The 16,820-nt window shown below is 41.0% G+C and overlaps 1 protein-coding gene and 1 long non-coding RNA gene across 8 annotated transcripts in view; one reads left to right on the top strand and one right to left on the bottom strand.

Annotated features, from left to right (window-relative positions):
- The window catches only part of LOC116230483 (uncharacterized), a 47,550-nt gene that overhangs the window by 25,536 nt on the left and 5,194 nt on the right, over positions 1-16,820 (bottom strand). For 3 of the 4 annotated variants that reach the window (XR_016469105.1, XR_016469103.1, XR_016469104.1), the window contains exons 2-3: positions 12,788-12,906; positions 2,523-2,591 (exon numbers count right to left, since the gene is read on the bottom strand). This is a non-coding gene — a long non-coding RNA (uncharacterized LOC116230483). Of the gene's footprint in view, positions 1-1,572; positions 1,759-2,522; positions 2,592-12,787; positions 12,907-16,820 lie in introns of those variants that run through there. The other variant, XR_016469106.1, reaches the window with a different exon arrangement.
- Positions 1-16,820, top strand: part of KIFAP3 (kinesin associated protein 3) — a 65,664-nt gene that overhangs the window by 45,894 nt on the left and 2,950 nt on the right. For 2 of the 4 annotated variants that reach the window (XM_031595664.2, XM_031595663.2), the window contains exon 19: positions 1,465-1,564. In XM_031595664.2, coding sequence (XP_031451524.2) covers positions 1,465-1,564 — 100 coding nt within the window. Of the gene's footprint in view, positions 1-1,464; positions 1,565-8,231; positions 9,287-16,820 lie in introns of those variants that run through there. The other 2 variants (XM_031595660.2, XM_031595662.2) reach the window with 2 other exon arrangements.

Genomic DNA, 16,820 nt, shown 5'->3' with positions numbered 1-16,820 from the left:
ACAGCTATCCTGTGCAGCTAAAATGTAGTCTGATCATGGCTAGCATTTTTCATTTACAATCTGTTGCATTGTATTTGGTCACTTTCCCATGAGGTATTATCTTCTAAATGAATCTCCATAGCACCTCATCAAACGTCTGCTGGAAATCTAGATGTGTCAATTCTATTCCTTTTATCATTTGTCACTATATTATCTTCAAAAAACATCAGGTGAATTCATAAAGCACAGGGAGATTTGTTTGAATGCCTGAGTCGTCATCTTTAAGCCCGTGTGTCTGTAAGTAACTTTCCACTGCTTCCTGCACAGGCAGTTTTAGTAGATTTGAAACCACAGAGGTTAAGCTAAGTGGCCTGTGATTCCCTGGGTCTTATCTCTCTTTCTTTTAAAGTGGAATGGTATTTGTAACTTCCTAGTCATTAGGAATCTCTCTCCTCTGGTAAACTATTAAATTGTCCATCAGAAGGTACCTGTTTCTGCCTGGTTCTTCCTGGGCTGCTTTCTGCTCTGTAAAGCTTGGATCACTTTCATACAATAATGGAAACAAACCAAGATAGGCTCTGTTTTAATTAAATTGTTTTACCTAGTGAGAGCCTATTATTACCAGGTAATATCTGTGCCCTCAATATTAATAAGGAATGAGTTTGGGGGATGGGAACAGGAAAGAGTTAAGCTGGGCTCTCATTCAGCTGGGGTCAGTTCTCTGACTTCACTTCAAAGACTCTCTGGATTTACGCTGATGTAACGGAGGGAAGATGTCAGCCCCTGATTTCCTTTTCTTTATAAAGCGAGGAGAGACTGTAAAGCCTTTAAGGAATACTACTGGCCTTACAGATGTTTACTTCTTTGTATGCTAATGCTTTTAATATAAAAGAAGCAAAAGAAAACAGTAGTATGTGTTCTTGTGAGTACATCATGTAAAAAGACCACTTTTTTAGGAAATAAATAGCAAGAAGACACTGAAATAGTGGATGTGGGGAAAAAGTTGATTTTGAAGCTGCTTTCCTGTTGTTGATTGTTTGCTTTCTTAAACCAATTTTAAAAGATACTGTGGTGAGAGGCAGAGTCTTGATGAATTAAAACCTTTGTTGCTTTTCTGCTTTTATGCTGTTACAGTAGACCTGTGTTTGACCCTTCTCATTACTTTTTCCTCTGTGCTCACTTTCATTGATGGGGCAGACAGTATGGTTCTTGATATAGTCTCTCCAGATCATAAGATGAAGAGGTAAGAGAATTTTCCTTGGGTACAGCTGTGTTTTAGGGCAGTAGGCTAGTTGTGGAGTCCCGGTGAATTTTCTGTTGTAGCTGAAGTTGCTCTTTTTCAGTATTATTGTGGCTTGACATTCCTTCCAGAAACATTCCATGTTGCTAACAAATTTCTGACACAAACCAGCACAGAGTATGTTGCCCACTTGCCTTGAAATTGTGCTCCTTCTTACAGCCTCTGTATCTTCCTTGTTTTTATAGATGGCCTCATAGCACCCGATGGAGCGGTGAGTCCAGACTTCTTCAGTGACTATCATCTTCAAAATGGAGACCTCGTTGGGCAGCATCCCTTCTCTAGCAGGTAAGTTGTTGTTTGTAAAGAATGTGTATAATCATAGAATATCCTGAGCTGGAAGGGGGAGCCCTGAGGGTCGTAAAACCCACATCACAAAATGGCTGATCAGGTTTCTTTATAGGGTTTTTTGTTGTTTGGTTTTTGCTTTCGTAATGGAAGTGATTGATGCTGAAAATGCAGGTTTGGTCTGCCTTCTTGAACTGCATGTTTTTTTAATATGTTAACATACATGTTATGATCCATAATAGTGTTCTAAAAGCTACAGAAAAGTAAAACTATAATACGTTGTCATAACTACATTATGACAATTACTGTAATGTTCAGACACTGTTATTTAGACCACTTAAAGACATTTTTCAGGTGTTGATTACCTAGAAGAATACTTTCTCCTGTAGTCTTAAAATGTTGAAAATAAGTTTCTCAGTTACCAAAACTCCTTCTGCACTTGTTTCCCTTTACCTTAAGTCTTCCCAAAGTATTATCTGTTCTATTACTCATGGTGTTTATTTTTGGTGATAGGGTAAATGAACTAAAGATACCTGTTTTGCCTTGACTTCTGGGAGGTGTGGTGGTTTGTTTTTTTTTTTTGAGTTATCCTACTGGTTAATGACCTCTCCCTGCCTGCATTTAGCAAGTTATTGCTGTTTGCATTTCTGAGTAGGCTTCTCTCACAGGTTCAAAATAGAAAAGACCTTTTTCAAAGAAGAGGGTCCTTTTCTTTGTAGTTCATGAAAGATTTAGGAAACTCCTTTCATAGAGCATCATTGACCTCTGCTCTCTAGTAGAAAATACTTGAAACACAGGATTCAACTTAACTTGATGCTATTTGGACATGCCCAGAACTGTGGTTAGAGTTGCTGCCTTCCAAAGTGTTAACACTGTTTTCAATGCTTACAGCTCAAGTCACTGTAAAATATGAGCAATTTAATTTATGCATAGGTGAAGCAAAAGCTTTTTGTCTTACCTTGGCTTCTTGTAGTTTTCACAGGGCAGTGGAAGGTTACACTCATTTCTTCATTCTACCTGTAATACACTAGAAAGCAGAATGTTAAGTTAAAAAGATGGGTTACCTTGAGGGGGAAAATAATGTTTATACTCAGGATCAAGTTCAGATCAGTGTGCAACCCTTTGTGTGCAGCTTATGTTTGAGAAGGAGATACTGGTACAGAATTCAGGAAGAGTTCCCTTGCCAAGTAATTTTGTTGCTAAACCTCCAGTAAGAGTGATATTGTTAACATATTTATGAAACATGATTAATGCTTTAATGAAAGGGTCAGTGATAGGTTGGTATACACCATGTTATCTGATTGTTTCCAAATGGGCAGCCTTCATCTCAGGACATGCTGGTGATTGAGAAAGTGACAGAAGTGTGAGCTTTATGGAGTCTTACTATGTGGCTTGTAGTTCTCAGCTTTTGCATAGACACACAGCCTAGGAGACAACAGGTTTCTGTATTAACTACAAGACTGTATGCCTGTGTATTCTTGATAGTCTTTGTGACATCTGGGAAGGATCTTCAGTGTCCGTGGGTAAGAGTTAAAGTAGATCACTCAGCCTCAAATTTCAAACCCTTTTCAGGGAGTTGCATTGGTAAGATGCGTTTTCATCTGATTGTCTTCCAACTAAAATGAGTAGCAAAGCATACCTTGTATATCCTTAACTAAAATAAACATTTGTACAACTTCTTTGTAATGTCTCTAGGGGTTTTTGAAGGGCTGCCTCAAAAACAGAGGACAGAAAAACTAGTTTGACTAACTACAAACTTAGTAATTGCCTGCTGTTGATAGCCCCTCTGAATATTCCGATTTCTCATTACAATTCTGTTTTCTAGGAAAGCTTTTTTTTCTATGATTGCTCCATGGGTTTATCTGCAGTCCAGACACAGTCTAATTGGAAACAGCATGTACTGCTGCAAACGTTCTGTCCCATTTGTAATAGAGCAGGACTGAATTGTTTGATAGAATAGATACTGGCAGTCGGACGGCGAATCCTAGTTTTCAGATGTGTGTCATTATCGTTTTGAACTTCTTGGCGCCAGAAGCCAGGATTTCCTGATGCTTAGAGCTAATGTAAAATGCATTATTGCTCTGAGGCATGAGCCGTGGAATTGCCAGTCCCATGAGCTTGAAGAGTCAGACCCTCCCTTTTCCCAAATTTGAATTGGTGTTGGAAGGTAAAACCATACGTGCTAGAGACCCTAATTAAAAATAATAGCAGCAAGTCAAGGCTCTTTTTATGTGTTATATAGTGTACATTTCATCCATACCAAAACATAATTCTAGGGTATTTTTATGCTTACAGTTTAAAGCTAACAAGAACCTTATGTCAGGGATTTGTTTTCAACCAGTTCCAGCTTTTAATAAATCTAGATTTTTGTTATAAAAATGGTTCGTGTTTCTATTATTAATATTTGGGTATGTTTTCAGAAACTTTTTTAAAGAAAGTTGAGTTACGATTGTCAATTAATGGTAACATTTTTTGTGAATTTGAAGGGGGGTGGCTTTATAATGAGTAAATGCATGTTTTTCAGTCTTCTCATTTGTTATACTTTATTATGCGTTTAGTCATTGTGTTTCTGTCTTCTGGTCTTGATTTTTACATACATATATATAGATGTATTAGGCTTTATTATTTTCTAGTAGAAAGAGCTGTTTACTAAGCAAGGGGGCGAGCTGGTAAGGAGTCTTCTCCACCGTGTAAGCGTGGCCTGAGAAATTTGAGGTAGGTAACGACCATGAGGAGACTTTTCTACTCAACTTTGAGTAATTTTTTCTTCTTTTTTCTGCAGTCCTGTGAGGAAGAGTTAGAATACATCAGCACTTTAATTCCTCTGATGGTATTTCTTAGCTCATATCGTGGATTAGGGCTTCTCCTTGTCTTCAGGAGAGCCTGCATAAATGTACTTACAAGTCAGTCATAAAACCTGACCTTTCTAGTGCCTGCACATTATTGAGAAACTGCTGGTATTGAACTAGTGTTGGTGCCCCAGTACATTTATAAGGGAGGCATTACTGGGACTGAAGCCTGTCTCATCACCAACCTAATTTTTTGGAGCCAAGGAAAGGGATCTGTAAGGAAGGTTTTCAAGGATCACAGCCTAACTCAAGTTGCCTAAAAGATTTTCACCATAAGCAATATTCAGTAATACCTGTATAAGGAAAATCAGCCCACACCAGCTGCCATGTATCAGATTGTTATACCAGTTACGCTGCATGGAGCAGATGGTGAAAACCACGTGCTTCTTTAGTTGTAGACTGTGTTAACTCTAGCAGAGGTCCAGGGACTGCCTTTGAAGTTCCACCAAGTTGTATTCAAGAAAATTCAGGGGAATTGGAACAGCAGACGTATACAGATGTGTAATCAATGAAATTACTGACTTTTGTGTAACCCAATGTGGACATCACTGCAATCTTCTGTGGAGTCCCTGCCTAAGAGAGACAGTATCTCCATACCCAGACGTGCTGCACAGTCTTATGTAGGTAGGCATGAATAAAGCAGGAGATTAAAAAAGTTGTTCATGTGCACCTGGGCTAGCACAGGGTTTTTTTTCCCCATTATTTTTTAACAAGGAAGCATGAAGTAATAGTATTAGCAATAAGAACATCTACAGATTTGTTGAACCAGGTGGAATATCCCAAGGGTTGAATTTTTCAAAGACATTACTTTCCCTTTATAGGGTTGCTTGTACTTCCCTTTGAAAACTAGACTACTGACTACTGTCAGAGTTGAGAATGCTGCCTTGGACGATGAGTTCCTGCAGTACAGAGCAACTTTGAAAAGAACTGTAGGAGTATCTAACCCTGAATTTGTTTTGTAAATTTGCATGCTATTCTGACCACATCATAAAGCAGGTGAGGATAATTGTTGTTTCTGGTATTCATCAGCAGAAAGGAGAAGTTGCACATAAGCACAGATCTGGAATCAGACACACCTCATTTTAGGGATCCAAGATGCTGTTAGAAGTGTATTACCAGCAACGCTTCTATCTTGTGAGTTTCACAGCTTTAGATTAAAGCTCTTCTTTCTGAACTATATTCTGAAAAGAGTAGTAGTGCTATGTAAGATATCTATAAATAGAATTATTTTGGAATACAATGTACTCAGGAGTGATAAAATACATAAACGGCATCTCCTGTTTTCCTCCAAGCTTTGGAGCAGAGTGCAAACAGATGATCAGGTATGTTTTCAATTCAGCAGAATGTATGTGGCTGAGGAGGCTGCTTTGACAGCTTGTATCCAGGTTTTTCTATTGGCTTCTGTGATTACATTATCAGATTTGAATTGCCATACTGTCTTTCAGAAGCAAATGTTTATTAGGCATAGGTTTGAAATTTTCATCTGTTGCTAAAATCTGTATTCACGGTTTCTGGTACTGATAACTTTTAATATAGAGTGAAAGCTTTATGATTGCAGCAAACAAAAAATCCTTCACCTTTGGCTGAAGCGATGACAGCTTGGTGTCTGAGCTGCAAGGGAGAAAGGCCAGTTGAAAGAGAGCTTCAGGAATCTCTGGTCATTTGTCAAGTTTTAATTACTTTCTGTAAATTATTTCTTAAAACACAGGCATAATAGCAGTGGCTGAGTATCTTCTAATGGAGATTTCCACAGTATTTTTCTTTCCCACTGGGGAAAAATTTTTTTAACCTTTCTCAGCTGTAACTAGATAATAATACAGACTTTAAGTGCGAAAGCCAATTTGTTGTAAAATCTTAATCAGAGTTCCCAAGTTCTCTCTTTCTGTAGCTTTAGGAAGATTAATAGTTAGGAATGCTAGAGCTAGCCAAAATTCTTTCTTTCTTCTTGCAGAGGAAGTTTTCTCCAATACAGAATCCTTTAACCCCATTACAAAGCATGGTAGAGCTGTTCATTGCGCTTAGTTCTCACTGAGATGAGGCATTTCTGTGTGTGTGCACATCCTGGTGTGGGAACTCATGTCCTCTCAGCAGAGTGCAGTTGAAACATCTTCCCAGGAAGCAGTGAGGTTTGGCGTGTCAGACAGACTCTGTTTTTATGGGATGGCTCTGTTTCTGTCCTTGATGGGACATCTTTGTTCTTGCCTGGATTCACAACCCAAATCTGTAGCTGTTTCTCCATCGTAGGTCATTGTGATGTGTTGTGAGTTAATTGTATGGAGCCAGGACCTTACAGACTGCTCTGCGTTAACTTCAGTTAAGCTGTGTCTGTTGTTGGGAAGCACAGGTATACAAAACTTAGTTTGTGTCTTGGGTTGGTGAAAACTGGTGGTTTGGGCTTCAATGGCTCAGTACATGGCCATGGGTGTTGGTGGCAGCATGGGGGGCACTGTCACTGTGGCTTCAGTTCTCTCTAGCTAAGCTACTCCTTTGTAATGTCTGCATGTACTAACAGCCCTACTGGATGGCAAGAATAGTCGTATCCATAGGCTTTTCTGCTTGAGTACCCTGATGGATATAAGATGTGAATATTCTTAGGGGGAGAACCTGGGTGGGGCTGTACCCCAATATTGCTGTCAGCTTCTGCAGTGCTCTGCAACCTCTCAGTCACAGCTGAATAGCTCACATTCCAGTCAGATACAGCAGCTGAATCATATCGTGGCAAACAGGCACTTTATAAATGTTTATCAACTTTTTAAATTTGTTGGACGCGTAACTTATCTTCTATGTCAGGATTCATACCTGTCTTCCATATCGATCATCATCCTCAATTAGATTTACAGCAAGCAATTTTATGTTGTTGTTCTCAAGCACTGAAGTTAGGATTTCATCTCTTGCTTAGTTTCTAAGCCCTACAAGATACCTTTCTGATAAAAAGAACCTTCTTAAAGAAATGACTGGAGTTGAGAACTGTGCTATGGAGTCTATTGGATCCTCCTTTCGAAACACCACTTTTCAGCATCAGGCGGTTTGTTTAGAAGTCTGAGCTCTCCCTTCCCAGCCTTTCACCAGCGCGGTGCTGGCTTGGGAAAACTGATGTGTGAGTAGACAGTAAAAGGTGGCTTTGTTGGTTTTTGGTTATCTTTACAAAAAAAAAAGGGGGGGGGGCCAGAAATGACCATATCTGCATCTTCCATTCCTCCTTATTTGAATGCTTTTCTGCCTTAGAGGTGGGACTCAGAGGTGAATGTACAGAAGTATAAAACCTTTCAATTAATGGAACTAGAAGCCAGTAGAGTGTAAATTGTTATTACAATATGATTCTGCTTTCAGATGTTTACTGCAGTGATGTCATTTAGTTCTGTTTTACTTTTTGTTTTCCATATTCAAGCTCTATCTAAAAACCAAAACAATACCAAAAGCCCCATGTTTTCTTTGCAACACAGAGAAAATGTTGTACTCAGCTTCTACCATTTGGATGCTATTTAATTTGCATTTCCCAAGAGAATTGAATTAGTTTTTACTAGTAAATTGGGCCTATAACCTTGTAGGCAAGTTTTATTAGTTTATCACACATCGGTATTAGCAAATTGTAAATCCCACTGAAATGAAATTGAAAAGTCCTTAAAGAGAGGCCCAGAACCAATGAAGTTTCTTGAGATAAGTAAGGTTTTCTGTTTGTTTTCTTTTAACCCACAAAAATATTGTTAGTTTGTAGCTGTTGTATTTTTTTTTTACTGTATTCCGTTGTAATGTCTGTATGTTAAGTTTTTTTAAGAAGGTAAACTGGATGTGATCAGGAAGTTTTCACTAAATTTCAGATGCAGCTCTGTATGGCTTGACACGATGATGCATGCAGAGTTGGTTGGTGCAGCCTTTATGATCTGCTTGTGTGCAAGAGATTTCTTTGTATTCATCAAAACAGCATCTGCTCAGGAGTTATAAATGCATGGAGTGAAGATCTTGCATCTAAAAGATAGTGGTAAGGATCGGCTGCCCTGTAGGGGTTTTGATTACTGTAGCACAAAGGAATGGCTCCAGCACCACCTTGATTTGGGAATAGCCAAATAAAGCCAATGTTCTTCTTAAATGGTATTTATTATACAGCACTTTTCTTGATGTGCTTGGTTGCTTTTTTATTATTCCTGTGTTCTCAGTCTGTACCAGGAGAAGCTTCCCAGCACGCAGCTGATGTCCGCAGCGCAGCAAACCACCCTGGCCACCAAGAGCCCAAGGTGTGCAGGGGCCCAAAGGCAAGGAGAAGTTTCTCATCCAAAGTCAGGTGCCGGAGCCTCCAGCAGAGCAGAGCTCTCCTTACTGCTCACTGCTCTGTGACCAGACCACACCACTGCTCCGAGGTGTGTGGTCCGTAATCATGAAGGATCGTGTTGCACTCATTTAATTTACTGTAAGGGCTATTTAATTGCTCTGAACAATTGCCCTAGTATGCTAATAGGTGAAATAGCTTGCTTAGGAATATTTTAAAGGTGTGACTTCTTTTTTTTTTTTTTCCCTTCAGCACGGTGCAGATGTCGTTTGGGAAGAGTTAGCATTGAGGTTTTAATGCACTCCAGCTCCTTTAGAATATCAGATGCTGGGGCCTCTTTCACTCACAGTCGTCTCTTACATTTTTTTTAGTTGCTTTGTATTTTATTATATTCCACCTGCAGTTAGCCTCATTTAACCAGCACGGTTTAGGTGGCTATTAAGAATGTTAAAAGAATGCCAAAATGCAGCAGCAGTTAGCTCAACTGCTTTGGAATGTCTTACCAAAAAATCCCCCAAACCTGAGTCTGTCTCTTCAGAAATGTAACATTAATTAATTCCCACGTTCTGTCTGCCACTCTAGTCCCTCCAGATGTGCTGCTAGGAATAGACTGGCTCCCTGCTTACAAGCCATCTGGGCTCTGTAAACTGATTTGCACTTATATTAAACAATAAGTGAACAGAATGCGGAAGAGTTATTAAAGCAAATGTACATTGCTTATAAATCTCAAAGTAAAATATTAAAACGTAGTAAATGGGAATGGAATGTGCAAATGAAGACCTGCCTGTTTTTAATGAGTTTAGCTGTGACCTTCTCGATTTCAACCAAAAGAGAAGAATTTTATTTTTCTCTTTTAAAATAAAAAAAAGAAAGAAAGAAAAGAAAAAGAAACTATAAAACTGCTTACAGAAGTATCTGAGACAAAAACAAGGAAATATAATGTTCTAAACTTGACTGGTCCAAACCACTCAAGCTGCTGTGACAGCTCATAAAACTGAGAGTAGTTTTTAACTGGACTCTGTTTTACATTGCCAGAGTGAATTTTCCTTGCAGGAAGTAGCCAGAAGGTTTATTTAGTTTCCAGACTGCTGCTTTGATCTTTCCATTCTGTCACTTCTCAGGTTACATAGCCCTTTTTCACTGCAGTAAATCTGCAACAGTTAATGAGAATAAAATTTCCTCCTTCTCACTGATCGCATGCTGTTAAATGCCAAACCACAGCCAGCAGCATATTTGCAGAATTCAGCTGCACTGTACAAAAACAGCACAATCAGTTTAATCTTGTTGTTTTTGTAATTCGTTTTATTGAGCTTTCCTTTTTCAAGTGACCTATTTTATCAAGACAAGCGGTTGCGAGGCCAGACCTGGAAGAAAGATTTAAAACTGTAATAAAGTGAAGGGTGTTTTGTGTGCTGTGCATAAGCGTGCTCACAGGATTCAAAATGAAACCTGCAATGAGGCTGTTTTATGTCCCATATATCAGTGGGATATTTCTAATGGTTGTTGTCTGAACCGAACGTGTGCTGCAAACAAGTCCCTGGTATACAAATTAATGTAACATATCCATTTCTTTTGCCAAACTGCTGGAATTCTGTTGATTGTAAATCTCTTTATTAGCCTCAGCCCTGTGTGTATGGTGACAGACCCATCCTTCCCCTCTCTTTCCTCCAGAGAACTGGAAGACTTCTTTAAACTGTGAAGTTAAAACAGAAGTTTTGAAGCCTTTATTTGCCTTCTGGCTTTTAAGTCCTTTAAGCTTTGTCCCTCTTTTTTCCAAGGCACCCTACCCAACTTTTAGTATGGATACGTTTTATTTTCATTCTGCTCAAAGTTAAAAATTTGTGCATAATAATACTACTCCAAGATAGAGATCTCTAAGAAAATATGCAACATCTGTGCCTATCTGGCTCATTCCCTCACAGCCAATGCTAGGGGGAGAAGAAAGTGCTAAGAGACATTGAGATTGACTTCCTTTTTGATTTACACTGAAATGATGGCTGATTAGGGATGAATTTTGACAAGGCTTCAGTGGAGTCCTGTGCTGATAAACAGAACTGGTTCAAATCTCCATAACCATCCTTGGTGGCAAAAACATTTAATGTTTGTGTATTGGTAATAATGCTCCCCTTGCGTTGTGTGCTCTAGTGAACACTGCAAATCCCGAGTAACGTTAACTTGCAGAAGAGACTTTGAAAGCTTTTATTGGCCACAGCTGTAAATCAAAGCAAAGCAGATTTTTTTTTTGCCTCTCTCTCCTTCGCTCCAGCATCTGGATTATCCTCCCTGCTGAGCTGCCTGGCTCTTGGTGCTGAGCCCTGCAGGCAGCACGCCTATCAGCCAGCAACCTGTTGTCGTGGCTTGGGGTGTTTGTGCACAAGAGGGAATGCTTTTCCCTGTTTGTGAAGAGCAGAGCTAAGTGGCAGTGCCTGGGTTTGAGGAGCTTGTGTAGATAATTTAAGGAATAATTGTTTGGCTAGGACTGCTTCAGTTCAGGGCACAGAGAACTTGTATTTCCACTCCAACAGCTTATCTGGGAGTGCATTTGCTTGCTCTATTACACAGCACAGGAAGCAGAAACACCTCTCATCTGGAAAGTGGAAGGCTGCTCAGAAGCATGTGGAAGATGCGGACCAATCCTAAGCTGATGTGGTCAGTGAGAAGTCACCTCTGTGAAGCTGCCACTTCAGGATCTCATTCTGGTCAGGCTGTTGGCTGAAACTTCTGTACCCAACTGACATCACTGAAGCTCAGTAAAAGAGGCCCAAAACTGTCTCAAGCCAGATGTATTACTAGGTTAAGGTTAAGGCAATGTAATCTTCAGTTTATGGAGCTGACACACGTACTTTGGCCTGCCCAAGGAGAGCGGGGGAGGAAAAGACAGAAAAGATATCTTCCTTGACTTTTATTGCCTACTTCTCAGGGCTTTTTTATTTGTTTTAGTTTTTAATTAATTTTTTTTAGAAATGGCTATATCTAATCAGTGGGTTTGGCCAGATGTTGAGCCAACAGCACAGGAGATGTTTCGGTCAGGCTTACAATGGAAAGACAGAACTCTTGCTTCCCATTCCAGCTCTGACTGCACACTTGAAAGCTGGGAAACTCCCTGCCATGTGGTGGAGCTGTAAGGCTGGGTGAGGGAGTGTTAGCAGAGTTACTCTGATGCCTGATGGCTGTGTGAAACAGCTGAGTGGGCTGTAATCTGGATTGGTTGCTTTTCTACCATTTCTTGCCATTCAGTTGGAAATTTATTTGTTAATCTAGCTTTTAAATGCTGCCTTCCCACCTGTGAATTTTAGCATGCTTGTTGCTTGATGCATAGCTGGAGCCTGACACAGAAGACACAGTGCTCACTTATCTGCAATTGTCAGATTTGCATTTGTTTATAATTACATGGAAGAAGCAGTGGCATTGTGCTGAGATACAACTGGGCACCAAGTCCAGAAACAACTGGAAACTTTAAGTCATCAACTGCAGTGAAGAAAACTGGATCACAGGGAAGGGGAGCCATGATCACATCCATAGAAGCTGTATCATTGTGCACAAGGGAGCTAAATTAGCACTATGCAGGTTCATTTTTGACATTTCTTATCTTTTGAGCAGATGCAGTGTTATTATTAAACGAAGATTAGTATTAGAATGCTAATGTGGAGGCAGATCTAGTGTGTGTAGGCAGAGTCTCTGCCACAGAGCTCTCCCACTTGAGCTTGAGGGATAGAAAGTATGGAAAAAAAGCTTCACAGATAGGGGAGAAAGTGGGGCCATGAGAGACAGAATTTAAGAGACTTGTGGTTTATAGTTTAACGTCATTACCAGTAGTGGGAGAATCTACAGTTACAGAACATTAGGTTTTTCTGTGTGTTTTTAAGGCTTTTCAGTTGTATGCTCTTTCTCTATAACTGATGGTTTATGTTCGTATTCTGAAGGACAGAAAATTTATGGCCAGTGAAGCAAAACCAAAGTAGTAGCTGGCACAAAGAAGTAAATCATCTTCTCAGAGAATCATCTTCTCAATCACTGCACTCTGAGCAGAGGGAACATCTACTGTTTCATGGTGTGTTTTTTTTTTAGTTGGTAGCAAATATCAACAGAAAGAGAGGAAAATCCACAAACTTTGCAGTTCTTGTTGGTGAGTATTCCAGTCTCTAAGCAGCATCTCAGTTAGGCAGGTTATAATGCTGTGCTTGTCTTAAATCTGGACTGGTGCTCCATTTCCATGGCTTTGGTACCTCCTGAGGGGAAAAATACAGCCTTTATTGGTTTGAATGTAGCTTACTCTGTTATACACAGGAACTTGATACGGCATTAGAGATGATGGGTTTATGGCATGGAAGTTTATATGGAAATGTAGGATGGTAACTGTACCATATGTTATCAACAGTGCTGTCAAACACTGGTAGGTTCACAAAAATGAGACATTAGGACTCTGGGGATGCTCTGCACCAAACTGAATGTCTGTCTGGGGGACGCATGGGGGCTGTTTTGACAGTTACAACTGTTTTTTAAAGACAGTAAGGTATGGGTGTCCAACCTTCTGCCTTGCCTTGGGTCATGCTGAGTGAAGAGCAGTTGTTTTGGGCAGCATATATATGTAGGTCACTCCAAAAGTAATGCCTCCTACTTACTTTTATGGAAACAACAACAGATACAAAGAGCACAATAGCACTAAGCAAATTCTCAGCTACAAGTTTTTTTCCACATAGCCACCACCATTAGCTCTGCTTTTTTTGCCTGTGATGAACAAGAGCCTGCATGCTGTCTTATGGGAGCTGTTAGGTCATGGCCTGAACCAGTGATGGAGCACCTAATGAAGGGGCATAACCAGCCCTGGGAGCACAGGTGGAAGCAATTCACCTATGCAACCAGAAGGAGTAAACCCTGGGTTCACTCCAAAACTTGTATCCCTGTTGAGCAGCTGAGAGTCTCTTGGGCACAAGCCTGGTGTAAGCCTTGTTGATGCAGAATCAGGAGTGGGTAGATGGGGCTTTTGAACAGGGTTAGAGTGAAAAGAGAAACAGCTGAAGTTGTAGAGGAGGTGGAAGTGCTGTATGTGCTCAAGTAACATTTATCTCTGACTTCATGTTCAGTGGTCACTGATTTCAGGGTGTTTTAACTGTAGGCTTACAACCATGGAACTGAAAGAATTTTAGGTTCTGAAATGCAAGCTCCTGAAGTGATAACTGACCCACAAAGGTCAAGGCTGTCTTCCTGGGCCATGCTCACCTGCTCAGGCAGCCACCCCCTCTTTCTTATGGGCACGATCCTTGCTGTACTGCTGCATGCCTCTTTCCCAAGCAGTGTTTCTTGCTGGATTTGCTCTAAGATATATGCATTCCACGTGTGGGTTTCTAGTTGGACGTCAAGGTGCTGCTTTTTACTCGGGACTTGCCTTTCTGAGGCCCTGCTTATGCCGGAGGAATTAGTACCCATTTTAGAGCAGCTTGTCATCACCAGCACCGTTAACAGTGTGAACGCTAGTGCAGACAGGCTCAGGTGTCTATTGCATCAGGAAAACTTCCAGAAAGCAGCTCTGCTCTGTGGTCAGTTGCACCCAGGTGCTGATGATCACAGCTCCAACCTCAAGAACCTCCCTGCCTGCACCAGGCCCACGTGAGTTGCAGATTGCTGTGGGAATGTCCATGGAGGGCTGCTGGCACAGTGTGTCCTGCCTGAGGCTCCCAGACAAACCACAAAGCCTGTCACATCTTGGCAGCTCTGGGAATGGGGAGGGGGTTGGGAAGGGAAGGGAGGATTTTGGGGGATGCTAGCTGGTGTTTCCTGCTCTAGGTTGGTCTCTTTTAAATGATGTCAGGGCACCCAGGATACAAGATGGGTGGGTTAATTTGGATGTTAGGAATCAGGGGCGAGTATCAATAAGCAGAGCTGTTAAGAAATCTCTCCTCACTCGTGCACATCAGGAACATTTTCCTCTTCAGCATGTGTTCTTCAGTTCCCTAGCAGTACAAGCAAATTGGAAAGTTCAGCTGTCATTTGGGGAAGGTCATAGATCACACTAGCAGCCCGAATAATCCAAGAGGTTTTAAGTATCATAGCATTTAGTTTAAAGTGAAATTTGCTCTGACAGGGGCTGGCAGACCAATAGGAAAAAGAAATATTTGTGCTTGGAGAAGTGCATGTGTAGAGACCGCGAGTATAACTGATGGCTGGAAGTGATTTCAGTCTAAAAAAAACAAATCATTAAGAGAGTGCATAGGGGTAAAATACACAGTTCATATTTTAAAGGGTCTCAAAATGAACCAGCAACTGAGGTTAGCAGTACATAGTAATTAACTGTGCTGTTCACTGTTTAACTCCGTCAGCTCCAGGCGTGGTGATAAACTTCGCAAAAGCAGACAGTTATGCTGGGTTAGTGAGCGCGGATCCCTCTGCATGCACACGTGATGCTGTGAGGAAAAAACTCCTGTAAATAACTGGCAGATTAAGGCAGCTGTGTAATTAATTTATCTGAGAAGTCTGCTATGATGCTGTATGGTGCATATCCATTATACAAGTGCAGGGATTGCTCAGCTGAACCATGCGCTGAGCACAGTTTCCATGTAGATGCTGTATAAATAATGCCAACACCACATTTTACCTAGGAGCAAGTCTGGAAGTTGGTTGCTGGTATAAATCTGTGAGCACATGGCACAAATCACCATCTCAGGCCAACCATTAGCCAACAAGTGTTTACAGCTGAAAGCTACCATCTTTCCTGGCTGTGCCCTTCTGCTGTTCTTGGCAGGGGTGGCAAGCATTCAGCAGGACTTGGTTTTCCAACCCTGTGTCCAGCTCCATGGGTTATGCTCACGGAGGCACTGCTCTTGGTCTGCCAGCCCTGTGCCAAAGCAAGACTTCAGTGCAGAGCCATGTGTTTGCAGTTTTGTTGCCCAGGCTCAATAATCTTTCCTTCATCCATGAGGACAAGTTTTTGGCTATGTTTGTCAGCCCAAACAATCAAATAGGTGAAGCTGGTATGTTTCAAGAGTACTAAGATGTAAAAATGAAGCCAGCTTTGTTTTTGAAGCACGGACAAGCATTCATTTACTGATGAGAAATATTTGGAGAGAGTAGTGATTTAATCGAGGTGTCTTAATGTAATTTTCTATTCTTTCTTTTTTAATTTTTTTTAACTGTCCAAAGCAGTTATCAGCTGATCCATCTCTTCCAGTTTTCTTCAGGACACCAACATATGTCTAAACCATTTGGAAATAACTGATACTTCTCAAAGTTTAAACTCTGGGGATCTCTACCTAATTACTTACACATTTATAAAGGGAAAAAATATATATATAAAACAATGATTTGCTGAGAATGTAATTGAAACCATATTTTCCTTGCTCTCTTTATCAATTTAAGTATATTTAAAAGTTCTTTGAGGATGGCTGAACTGGAAATAGCTGGGATAGCTCCAGCTGCAGGGATAGAGACCCACTGCCACCCCGTGGCTGGGCGATGTCCCTGCACCACACCCGTATTTGTCACAAATAATGGAGTAACAGAGGACCATCCATCCTCTGACCGAGGGGCTGTGATGGCAGATGTTGGAGTGCAATGTTCGGTGTGCCTGGAAACAAGAGTTAGGTACCAAGGAAGTAATGAGGTTTCTTGTAATCCCTTCTTCCAGGAGTCTTCTATGGCTTCGGGTCTGCTAAGGAGGAAGCTGTCGTATGGCCGGTATAAAGGAGGGAGCTGGAGAAGGCATCCCAGATGTCAGCAGCTTGTTTCAGAATGGGCTGAAAAAACAGTAATTGGTCTTTGTAGGAAGGAATGGGAGGATGGAGGAGAGCGCAGAACCACAGCCATGTGTGTGCACTGCTTTGTGCTGCCAGCACTGCTGCTCTGCTTCCCTTTGCTCTGCAGAAGGGACCGCTCAGATGTAGGGTCAGACTGATGGCTCCACGTACAAGTTCTGAGACAGAGGCTCTGCCAATTCAAATACAGACAGGCAGGCGTGGAAATAGCAACGTGCTTTCAGGGCACTGTGTTCCTCCAGAAACATTTAGGTGAAACAAAATGGTTTTGGGATTCTTGGTTGTTCCCTCCTTCTCTCTCAGAGGATGATCAGAGTATCCCATATGGGAATGGGTTTCCTGAGAAATGGGGCACGTGGGATCCTTTCCTAGGCCCTCACAGAGGCACCATGAGA

This window comes from Phasianus colchicus, chromosome 9 (genome assembly GCF_987193195.1).
Source record: "Phasianus colchicus chromosome 9, bPhaCol1.hap1.1, whole genome shotgun sequence".
NCBI classification, from domain to species: Eukaryota; Metazoa; Chordata; class Aves; order Galliformes; family Phasianidae; genus Phasianus; species Phasianus colchicus.
The sequence above is the reverse complement of the archived record's forward strand: the minus strand, read 5'-3'. Positions and strand labels throughout refer to the sequence as shown.